The sequence below is a fragment of the Oncorhynchus mykiss genome, chromosome 23 (assembly GCF_013265735.2).
Source record: "Oncorhynchus mykiss isolate Arlee chromosome 23, USDA_OmykA_1.1, whole genome shotgun sequence".
NCBI classification, from domain to species: domain Eukaryota; kingdom Metazoa; phylum Chordata; class Actinopteri; order Salmoniformes; family Salmonidae; genus Oncorhynchus; species Oncorhynchus mykiss.
In genome coordinates this window covers 32518014-32530040 of record NC_048587.1, presented here as the reverse complement: position 1 = coordinate 32530040, position 12027 = coordinate 32518014, and the positions used below count along the sequence as shown (strand labels likewise).

Below are 12027 nucleotides of genomic sequence, written 5' to 3'. Positions count from 1 at the left end.
ATATCATTTCTCCCTCTTCCTACCATCATTTTATGTATTCATCGATTCATTACTTTTGTTTTTAGATAGATCTTTAATCAAAGTTAAAGTACATGTACAATAGTTCACTGTTTACATTGGATACTTTATCTTGATGTTCTTTAAAATGTAGGTACATGTAGTCCGTAATACCCTTGATTGGTTAGCATTTTGTTGCACTTCAGTTTACATAGCATATTTAATTATGAATGTTGTAGTTTGTCATTGCTGCAAGTATTTGTTCTGATAACTTTCCATAAGTTCTCTTTCTCACCAAACATTATTTTGAATAAACTAAACAAATGCTGTATATTTAACACCACAGAAATGTTAAACACATTTTGACTTGTTAGTTTGAATGAAGCAGTATTGTTAAAGCTTCAGGTCTCGTTCAACAATTTGACACTTCTGAAAATGAAAGTAAGTGAAACAAATGCAATTGCACATTTTTTTCTAAATACTTGATTTATCAAATAAAAATAAAGATAACTCCTTGTCTCTAGAAGTAACTATTTATGTACAATACACTATGGGTAAATTATTATGGAACACCAGTATATTTCAATGGCAAGGCATGGCAAATTTCTTAGAAATGCTAATTGGTGTACACTATAGATGGACCAATTAAAAGCAAACTTTTATTGGTGTGAGCCAATGAAATGGCTTCTTATTAAACTGTGAATGATTGACACATCACATAGCAGCTCTACCTGATTGCATGTCCTACTAAATTGCTCAAGACATTTTGTTGTGGTATTGTTGTTGGGATATTGTACGAAGCAAAATAAATACATTTTAAAACGTTGCATTGTACTAAAGACAAATAAACAGTGACATTTAAAGTGCAAAATAAATCATATTCTACAGTGACGTTTTTAATATGCAGCATGTAGTAAGGGGACATATATGTTCAGAATAATAGTTATTTGTAACTGAAAAAGGAATTAGCTAAATCTCTGAAATGTGAATGATTGACTGATGATTTTACACCTGAAGTAAAGATTCTGTGAAACTGTATAGCTAGCACCCCCTATTCATGCGTATTAGCTGTAATACAAAAATAACAGAAATCATGTTTATTTCGACACATTCCACAGTATCTATCTTCAAATTTGTTTCTGATTTAAAATGTGCCCCAAATGGCACTCAACTCCCTATTTAGTGCAGTACTTTTAAACAGATCCCTATGAGCCCTGGTCAAAAGTAGTGCACTATATAGGGAATAAGGTGCGATTTGGGACGTAATGTTCATCTCTGGGTACATCCAGTGAATTCCCCTAAAGAAAAGCCACTTGTGATCATATCTGGGTGAAACCATCTCCCGAGGTAGACAAGAACACATGCGGACCATTACAAAGCCACAAGTAGATACATCGACTTTATCTTGCAAAACGCATTCATTTCGATTCTCCCCCAAATCCTGTTCTCTCTCAATGAACAAAGAAAGAGTAATAATGACACTTATTTCTGTAATACTTTACTTAATGTAGTATTACCGTTATTTCAAATGGCGATATAGGCCTACTGTAGGTAACATTTAGTAACACTTGAAGCAGTTCCTCGTGAAGTGTTATATTGTCTAATAAGCACATTCATAGCACTTTATAGATGCCTTCGTAGGGCTTAATAAGACTGTATAATAAATACTCTATAATGGTTATCATTGATACGGCACACTTTTTCACTCCAAATGCAGACTTACCAGCTGTGATAGTCCCTGATTGGGTGTGAGAGATAAATAATAACGCCAAGTGTAAACTGCACATTGCCTTTTTATAATCAAACACCATTTCAGATCTGATTCTTAAGTACATGAAGGTAAAACTTTACTTGATCCCCCTTATGTGTTATAACGCTTTAAAACATGAATGCAGCTCATAGATACAGTCATTGAGCATTGTGAAACTTTACAATACAGGTAATAAGGCATGAGAGAGACATTAATGATATATAACAGTCTCTGGCACCTTATTGCTTTATTGTACAGTTTATTTGACTTCATCTTTAAGGTGATATGAATGCTTGTAAAGCAATACAACAGTTGATAACCCTTCATAAGAAGGAGCGTCAAATAAAGTGTTACCTAAATTACTTCTGAGGTCTGACCTATACAAAGTGAATCCTATAATTTAGCTATGTATTATGTTCATATCACACATGATCATTCTAATTTAAAGCACTTCTTTACGCAAACTAGTCAGTAAGATCAGATGAGGCTGCTGCTCTCCTGTTACAGTTCTTGTTTTGTCCCTGGAAGCGTTTGTGATGGGAGGAGCAGATAAGAACAGGTCTTAGAACAGGTCTTATTAAGGCTTTTGAGGGCTGTTGTACTGAGTCAGACTCCATTAGATTCCTCCAGGATCAGGATTTAATTACAGAGGGGCTAGGGGACCCCCCCCATAACAAACGGGGACCCCACATTTGTCAACGACATGGACGTTGGGCACCATTGTCGTGCAGAGCCATCAAGATTCAATGTGTAATTCGAACCCTGCTAAAGAACATGTTCCTAGACTGGAGCAGGGAGGCCTTAGTTGCAGAAAGAGGTTAGTATCACCCACTTCCCTAGTCTGTGCGGCGTTGGGGGTCACACCGCTGCCTAGTGCTCCCTATTACTTGTTTTGTTCTTGGGCTTAATTGTAATTTGAAGCAGACCCCTCTTTGTATTCTTAAGCTGAGAGTTAAAACAAAGCGTTTTTGCACAATTTGCGACAAACACGTTTGTGGTTGTGGAGTTACTCTGACATACAGTTGATAAAGGGGTGTGTGAAGTGAGGTTTGGATAGACTGATATATAGATTGCCCTGGGCTAGTCTATATTATCTGGTGGCTGTCTTGCTCTCAGAAGCATCTGACTTCCCCTTAGTGGGTGTGGATGTAGATGACGATGGGTAAAATTTGCCTCGCCTTCTGGGCATCCCAGTGGCGGAGGAGTCCTCGGTCTGAGGCGGTCTGGGTTTTAGCGGAAGTGCAGTCTGCGCCCGCACAGATATGAGCTGCCTACGGACCTCTGTGACTGCAGCCCCCCGTCGTGGGCGCTGAGGGGAGGGGCTGTCGGTCCGGGAGGTGGAGTAGCTGCGGGGGGAGGTGCTGAGGCTACGGGGGGAGGGGAATGCAGAGTGAGGGGCTCGGAAGATGATCCCACGCACGGGGGTTCGGGAGGTGGAGAATAGGGTGGAGTCGGCCCCGGGTCCAGGTCGGGATTGCAGAGTCTGGGACCTCTGGTGCAGTGGAACATTCATGCTTGGGGTCCTGGATTTGTGAGATTGATGCCTGAAAGACAGAAACACAACACAGAAATAGTCAGAGATCTAGAATGACGCTTTGAATACTCAATTATGTTCTAGAAGGATGCTTTGAGTTTATAATATGGAGTCTTTCAAATAACATGAATATTATTATCCATGCAGAATATTATTCAAAGGACAGGGTGAACAACACAGTCGACAGAAGGCAGCCTTGGCTTGAGCCCCTATAGATTTAGAATTGATAAGAGCATGTGTTTCCTGTCAGATATGTTATAACTGAACCTACCTAGTATGTACAGTTGAAAGTTGTGGCTTGTGGACACTAGCATTGGTGCCAGTTTGGGAGATGGCATCAGATGCTGTAACAGAGGGACCCTGCAGCTTAACAGGCGTGACAGGACGGGGTATCCTGCTTCTTTGACGCCCGCCACGCCTCTCCCTTTCCCAGCCAACACCCCTCTCCTTCCTGGGCAGAGAGTCGTCCTCATCATGGGTGTCTTCCTCCGACTGAGTCTCTGCTGCTGCTTTACAGCCATCATCAACAGACGAAGCTGAGGAAACAGAAGCCAGTCTTAGCATGCGACCTTGTGTCCTTTCCATGACCAGCCGGGCTAGGTGAGGTCGCTTGGCCTTCTGACGAGTCTTGAGTGACTGGGACGCCGCCGACTGGTCCTGGTCCGAGCCAGTGTCCTCCTCAGACCGGGAGAGAACCGGGATTCGGCTCAGTTTACGAGGCCTGGTTTGTTTGCTAGTCTCTGCCACGTCTTTTCTCTCTACCTGGTGCACTGCCAATGTTTCTGGATCACCAGAGTCCTTAGGTTTTTCTTGTGGAGAAGCCTCAATGTTTCGTTTGAGGTGGACCTGGTTCTCCATCTCTGCCATTGTCACGTCTTGGGCAGGCGCCTTCTCAGGGGAAACGGCAATAGGGGTATCCTCTTGTTCAGAGTATAACTTGGTTTCTGTGGAAACGACCAGGACATCCTGGGCTTCAGGTTCTTCGGAGGGACAGAGAATGGGAGAGGAGAGGTTTGACTGTATCTCTGGAGGAGCCTCCGCCCCAAGTTCCGTCTCTTCTTCCTTCTCTTTTTCTGGAGAGATTAACTCCTCAACCTCTTTCTTTGCAACATCCTCTTCCTCCTCCTCCTTAGCCATGTCTCCATCTGGGGAACCTGGGGTTTCGCTCTCTGGAACTTCCTCCTTGGACCTACCATCTCTCTTCTCCTCATCCGGATCTTTCTCATCCTCCTTGTCGCTCTCTGGAATGTTCTCCTCAAACCTGTTCTCTTTGTCCCCTTCCTCGACTTTGTCATAGACATTGCCTTCTGATCCACTCTCCCTCCTGTGTACGTTGTATGTCTTTGGGACCTCACCTTCAGACTCCCTCTCCGTCCCCTTCTCAACGTCATTTTCTGAAAGGTCCCCATTGGATCTGCTCTCCCTACCTTTCTCTTTCTCTCCATCGGAGACATCCTCCTCTTTCTCTCCCTCCAAGCAGTCCTCCTGTTCAGCTGTGGGCTCCTCAACCAGCCCAGGGAGCAGCAGCCTGGGTTGCAGGGTACCCGAGGAGCTCATCACATTATGGTGGGTGGTCTCGGCAATGTGGAGAAATGTACGCTCCACTTTGGTGAAAGGAGGGGAGGTGCTAGTGGGAGCAACCACATTGGATGCCATATTGACCAGGATGGCAGTGACGGCTGTCAAAGACAATTTGGGCTCGGACTTCAGCTGGGAGGACAGAGTACCTGGCTCAGATACGTCCAGCAGGCTTCCCAGAGCTCCCAGGGCTCTCTCGCACTGGGGTGTGACGGCTGCCAGGGTCCCCTGGTGGCTCGCGGTATCGTCAGGGGGCAGATCGCCCACCACGGCAAGGGACTTCCTCATGTCTCCAGGGGAGAAGAGCACCAGGGTCTTGGAGCCTTCCTCCAGCTCCAGGTCCGGATCACCCCCCAACCCCACTCCCACAGAGACCAGGTGAGGGTAGTCCAGAGGAGGCTCGTCTGCAAGGAGAGTAGAGGGCGCTCCATCATCACCCTCCTGGCTGTGCTCGCTACTTTTGGGGCTCCCGACACCGCTGGACCCAACCCCGGCCCCATTCATATCCCCATCACGATCCTGCTCAACAAGGGTTCTGGAACCAACCTCAAAAGAGGTTTGGAGAGGTGGAAGGGTGGCGATGAGCATGGCAGAGAGGAAGTCCACCCGATGTATGCGATGCTGGGCCAGCATGGTAAGGTCAGGTCTCTCTCTCTGGTCCTCCACACTGCCACCCTGGTATGTGTTGATCTGCTCCTGGGCCTATAACATATGACAAAGAGAGAGGCTGGCTGTAGTACATGAGTATCAAAGAAAAGGAAACACTTTCCCTGAAGCCTAGGACATAATACATACAGTATATAATAATGAAATATCAGATGTATTATCTAACAATGTGTTACAGAAATGAAAACAGAACAAACATATTTGAAGAACACCGTCACAACGACTTTAGTACACATATGAATGCAGACACCTGTAAACAGTTGCAGAGCAGAACCAGTGTATGACCTTAAAAATATGTATCTATTAGAACAATTCAGATATGTTTAAAATGACTATCCTAGCATCAAAACAGCTCACGCAAAGACAACATTTCCGCAAAGTACTTCCCCAAATCCTTGAATCATATGTTGGTTGTATACAAGCGTCTGAGGATTGTCTAGTATAGTTTACATCCATGGATAGAAAAGGCACGGAAAGTCCATACTGTCTGTATGTACATGTTATGTTCTCTGTTTTCTTTTAAAATGCTCAAACCAGGTTTGATTTCAAGTGTGGCCAAGGTGTAGCCATGATTAAAAACAGTGTGTTGCCAAATGTATGTACAGGTGTGAAGCAGATATACAAGATCACATGACATGCTGACATTAAAGTGTTGCAATGTTGTTGATCCAGCAATGTACTAATATACATGTTTTTAAACATTTATTGAAAAAATTGCTTGATATACATGCTTTTAAATACATTATGTAATACATGACTCTACAGGGTTATTGCGATACAAAAACAAATGCTTATAATATATTCACAAAAGGCGATAGGGACTATCCCGTACTCCTTTACTGAGAAAGACACTCACAGATCACGATGTTGTTCAAATAATGGTTGACATCTTTTACATTCACTCCAAAGTGTTAGAAAATAATGATTGGTACTGTATTATCTTACACATTCCCATGCCAACCCACCCCACCGCACACATACATTATCTGCAATGAACTGGAGGAGATCATAAGCACAGGTATGCAAGTACTGCAAATCATTATACATCCTAGGAAGAATTTGGTCAGGAAGGACTTTCATAGAAGAGGCCCTAATGAAACGGAGTCAAAAATATTGTCTCCAAGTGTTTGATATTTGGTACCATTCTATTGACTCAATTCCAGTCATTACAATGAGCCCGTCCTCCTGTAGCTCCTCCCACCAGCCTCCTCTGACGTACACACAAGACCGGGGCAACATAACACAGGCTAAAGCAGCATCATTACAGTATATGATTGCATGTAATTTTACATGAAAATGCTTCGGCAGGAAAAGTCCCAAAACGCATTTCAACGTTTACCAGCCAAACAAAATGTTTGACATGCATGTTTTTAACACATGGTTACCAAGCCTACTAAGGTAATCCCTGATCCGTGAGTATCCTTATTTGGTTTGGAAATAAACCAAAGTGCAGAAGATAAACTCTAGACCAACGTACACAAGGACATATCACATACAAATCAGACTTGACCAAATATAGTTCAAGCAAAGAGGCAACCATTATTGTTTATTGTGAGAACTGAACTGAGATCAGGGCCCCTATTCACAAATCGTCTCAGATAAGGAGTGCTGATCTAGGATATATTTTTCATTTTAAACTAATAACTAATAACTAATAAGATTACATGGACGGGGGTACCTGACCTTAGATCAGCACTTGTATTTTGAGATGCTGGATACATACAGCCTCAGAACTGAGCTTAACCAGAGGTTGAGAAATACATTCAGTGAGTTTCATTATTAGATCTCTGAAAAAGTGAAATTGATGGAAGACCAAAAAGGCAAGTGTATTAGAAGATATTTTTTGCTCATTATAACAATCTTTACATGGTCTCAATTCAATTAAACCTGCATTGTCTTGTTTACGCTGCATAGCTCTTCCTTTCCCACGGTCAAATGAAATGACAGAGCGGTGTTGGGTACTGTTAAATCCATAGAATTAGGAATTAGAATACAAATGGATCATGATGAGAGGGAGGGAATATGTTGTGTACCTCCAACCAAGTTTACTTGCAAAGTTTCATCGACATGGGTGTCACATCGGCTTAGATTTGATGGAAGGAAGACTGGAATTTAACATTGAGCATCAATCAATGTTTATTGGATCTCTATGGTTAAATCCTACTACTACTGGCCTAAAGCAAGCAGATGAGACTCTCTGCTCTGGAACCATATACCGTGCATTCGAGGAAATATTCAGGCCCCTTCACTTTTTCCATACTTTGTTACGTTACAGCCTTATTCTAAAATTGATTAATAAATAAAAACCCTCCTCAATCTACACACAATACCCCCATAATGACAAAGCAAAAACAGGTTTTGAGATTTGTTTGCAAATGTAAAAAAAAAAAAAAAGAAAAACGTTATTTACATAAGTATCAGACCCTTTGCTATGAGACTCGAAATTAAGCTCAGGTGCATCATGTTTCCATTGATAATCCTTGAGATGTTTCTACAACTTGATTGGAGTCCACCTGTGGTAAATCCAATTGATTTGACATGATTTGGAAAGGCACACACCTATCTATATAAGGTCCCACAGTTGACACTGCATGTCAAAGCAAAAACCAAGCCATGAGGTTCAAGGAATTGTCCATAGAGATCCGAGACAGGATTGTGTTGAGGCACAGATCTTTGGAAGGGTACCAAAAAATGTCTGCAGCATTGAAGGTCCGCAAAAACACAGTGACCTCCATCATTCTTAAATGAAAGAAGTTTGGAACCAGCAAGAGACTCTTCCTAGAGCTGGCCGCCCGGCCAAACTGAGAAATCAGGGGAGAAGGGCCTTGGTCAGGGAGGTGACCAAGAACCCAATGGTCACTCTGACAGAGCTCCAGACTTTTTGTGTAGATGGAAGAACCTTCCAGAAGGACAACCATCTCTGCAGCACTTCACCAACAAGGACTTTATTTCTAGAGTGGCCAGACAGAAGCCACTCCTCAGTAAAAGGCACATAACATCCCGCTTGGAGTTTGCCAAAATGCTCCTAAAGGACTCTCATACCATGAGAAACAAGATTCTCTGGTCTGATGAAACCAAGATTGAACTCTTTGGCCTGAATTCCATGTGTCACTTCTGAAGGAAACCTGGCACCATCTTTACGGTGAAGCATGATGGTGACAGCATCATACTGTGGACATATTTTTCAGTGGCCGGGACTGGGAGACTAGTCAGGATCGAGGGAAAGATGAACAGAGCAAACTAAAGAGAGAACCTTGATGAAAACCTGCTCCAGAGCGCTCAGGACCTCAAACTGGGGCAAAGGTTCACCTTCCAACAGGACAACTACCCTAATCACACAGCCAAGACAATGCAGGAGTGGCTTCGGAACAAGTCTCTGAATGTCCTTGAGTGGCCCAACCAGAGCCCGGACTTGAACCCGATCAAACATCTCTGGATAGACCTGAAAATAGCTGAGCCGCAACGCTCTCCATCTAACCTGACAGAGCTTGAGAGGATCTGCAGAGAAGAATTGGAGAAACTCTTCCAATACAGGTGTGCCAAGCTTGTAGCGTCATACCCAAGAGGCTGTAATTGCTGCCAAAGGTGTTTCAACAAAGTACTGTGTAAAGGGTCTGAATGCTTATGTAAATGTGATATTCTCCGGGGTTTTTTTTGTTGACATTTGCAAAAAATTCTAAAAAATAGTTTTTGCTTTGTCATTATGGGGTATTGTGTGTCGAATAATGGGGGGGGGGGGGGGAAACTATTTAATACATTTTAGAATAAGGCTGTAATGTAACAGAATGTGGAAAACGTCTAGGGGACTGAATACTTTCCGAATGCACTGAAGGCCTTCATCCCCCTGCAGAATGGATCCCAGTTTGATCCTCGCATGAGCTATTTCTGCTCCCTCTACTCTGTCTCCCTTCTTCTGCTCCTATCCTGTCATGAAACAATTATAACTAAAGGAGTTCGGAAATTCCGTTCTACTTTGTAAAAAAGTTAAATCTACTACTATTACCAGGTAGACTCCTCTCACAAGTATATATGTTTGTAAACAAACATTGCATAAACATAGCTAGGACAGGTTCAATTGAATTTCGTCCTTAATCCCCTCCTTTTAAACAATTACATAAGTGAGCAACAAATTTGACAATATGGACATTTCACACAATCTATAGTTGTGACTGGTGCAGCAAAATGAAGGCATGTTCTTGAAGCAACAAGATCTGTCTTCTATCCAGAGTCCAAACAGCAGTATCAAAGGCAAGAGAAATGAAACGATTGACAACAATAAACATTATAAACTATAAAATTATGAAAAATGAATAATTATTGCTGGTAACACTGGTAAAACTGTCAAAACTGACATGAAAAAAAACAGATGCAATTGTTTGTGTGCATATGAATAATACAATATTATAGACATGTTATAGGCATTCTACATACATGTTATAAACATTTATATGTGGTAAGACAAAGCAGCATTCCACTAAAATGATAGAATCTATTACCTATCAATCTATTGCTTATCAATCTATTGCCTATGAATCTATTGCCTATAATGGCCCATAATTGACCCTCAGACAGTAAACAATCATATAGAATCCATCTCTGTTCATCTCTGCATCCTGGCACATTGACTATGATAAAGCAGCATCCGGAATAGCCATTCAACATTTTGCTATGCTTCGTTATTTTAAATAACAAAACCTTAAACTTGATCAAACAAGAACAATACATGGTGATGAAGAGGGTAATTGTGTTTGTGGTGATGATGATAATAATGAGTAGAAGGGGAATAATACTTATCCCCCCTACACACACACACACACACACACACACACACACACACACACACACACACACACACACACACACACACACACACACACACACACACACACACACACACACACACACACAAAAGCCAGTCTTAAAGCACTTTAAGCATGTGCAGATGAAAGCCTGGGCAGAGCAGAAATGAGCAGAAAACTCTTTCCCTAAAAGTCTACCTCTAACAAAGCTACAGTACTCAGCGCTTGAATAAAAACAGCATCTTTGCAGTAAAGTGTGTACAGTAAAGTGGGGTGTACAGTAAAGTGGGGTGTACAGTAAAGTGGAGTGTACTGTAAAGTGGAGTGTACAGTAAAGTGGAGTGTACTGTAAAGTGGAGTGTACTGTAAAGTGGGGTGTACAGTAAAGTGGAGTGTACAGTAAAGTGGAGTGTACTGTAAAGTGGGGTGTACAGTAAAGTGGAATGTACAGTAAAGTGGAGTGTACAGTAAAGTGGAGTGTACAGTGTCTGTGGTGTACAAGTTTTTGAAACATGTGGATCGTTCTCTCTCTCTCCTCTCTCTTTTCTCACAATACCCATCTCTCCCTCTGTCTCTCTTTTAAAGCTGGGTGATATAGACAAAAATCCATACCGCGATAAATTGCCTAAATTGATGCAAAAACGATAAAAAGTTTATAACATAAAATTGCACCACAGTTGTTTTATTCTTCTTTAAACGAGTACTACTACTAACTTGGTTGTAGCCATCAATTGTGCCATTAACAATCACATGGAGTGATTTCAGTGCCAACAGAAATTATATTTGAAGTCCATAATGTTTTTATTTGTATTCGGATATTGCGTTTGAATGTAATATTTTTGAATTTGTAATGCAACAATTTAATAATTTAATTCATAAATTGAACTTGTGTTTCATGATTTTAAACTGAATTGAATGAATATTTAAAATTAATTTTCAATTAAATTGAATATTCAAATTCAATATTTAGATATTCCGATATTGCATTCATTGTCTGTGTATGAAGTTTACAAACTATTATTTCAAGTTGATCAAAGTTTCATACATTCAACTTCTCAGATGCGCTCAGATTCAGTTTTCAAATTCAGTTCTCTAAATTCAGATTCAAAACCATAGACAACATCCTGGTACATTGCCTTTATAGAACTGGTAGAGGAGAACAGACATAATCAAACTCTCTCTGTGGTAGAAACTTCTGGCGGTTTCTGAAGCTAATTTTGCATGTTACATGAATTTTCTAACTATGAATTTGGCTCTGTTGGCACTAAAATCGCTCCATACAATCACCCATATTAGCAAACATATTTCATTTCAAACTTGACATTTCTCTAGTATAGGCTACTTATCGTAATGAACAATATCAGCAAAATGCCTGCGTTTAGTGATCGTTATGGTCGGTGTTGATAATCTTCGGTTTATCTTCCCAGCTCTATTCTCTCCCTCCACATCCACAATATCCACTGAGCTGTATGCCTCGTGGAGTGGCCATTTTAGGAGCCTGAGGTTCGTATCCAGTGACCTTGCCTGCATTTCCTCCAGAAGGACGAAACCCGACCATACTACTCCTGGTCTACAGGCCCACAGGCTTATCTGGAGCACAGGGTACAGGCCGGCCCCAGTTTATTGCACAATAAATAAAAAAGTAATATTTGTTGTAATATTCCCTTTTGTTAAACCCTCCAGTCCACTTAGATATAGCCAGG

The 12027-nt window shown here is 41.6% G+C and overlaps 1 protein-coding gene across 3 annotated transcripts in view; it reads right to left on the bottom strand.

Moving 5' to 3' along the window:
• Nucleotides 1–840: 840 nt before the first annotated feature.
• The window catches only part of LOC110502602 (tau-tubulin kinase 1), a 39934-nt gene continuing 28747 nt past the window's right edge, over nt 841–12027 (bottom strand). For all 3 annotated transcript variants that reach the window (XM_036960219.1, XM_036960221.1, XM_036960220.1), the window contains exons 14-15: nt 3553–5561; nt 841–3291 (exon numbers count right to left, since the gene is read on the bottom strand). In XM_036960219.1, the coding sequence (XP_036816114.1) occupies nt 2838–3291; nt 3553–5561 (2463 nt within the window). In that variant the 3' untranslated portion in view covers nt 841–2837. The remainder of the gene's footprint in view (nt 3292–3552; nt 5562–12027) is intronic.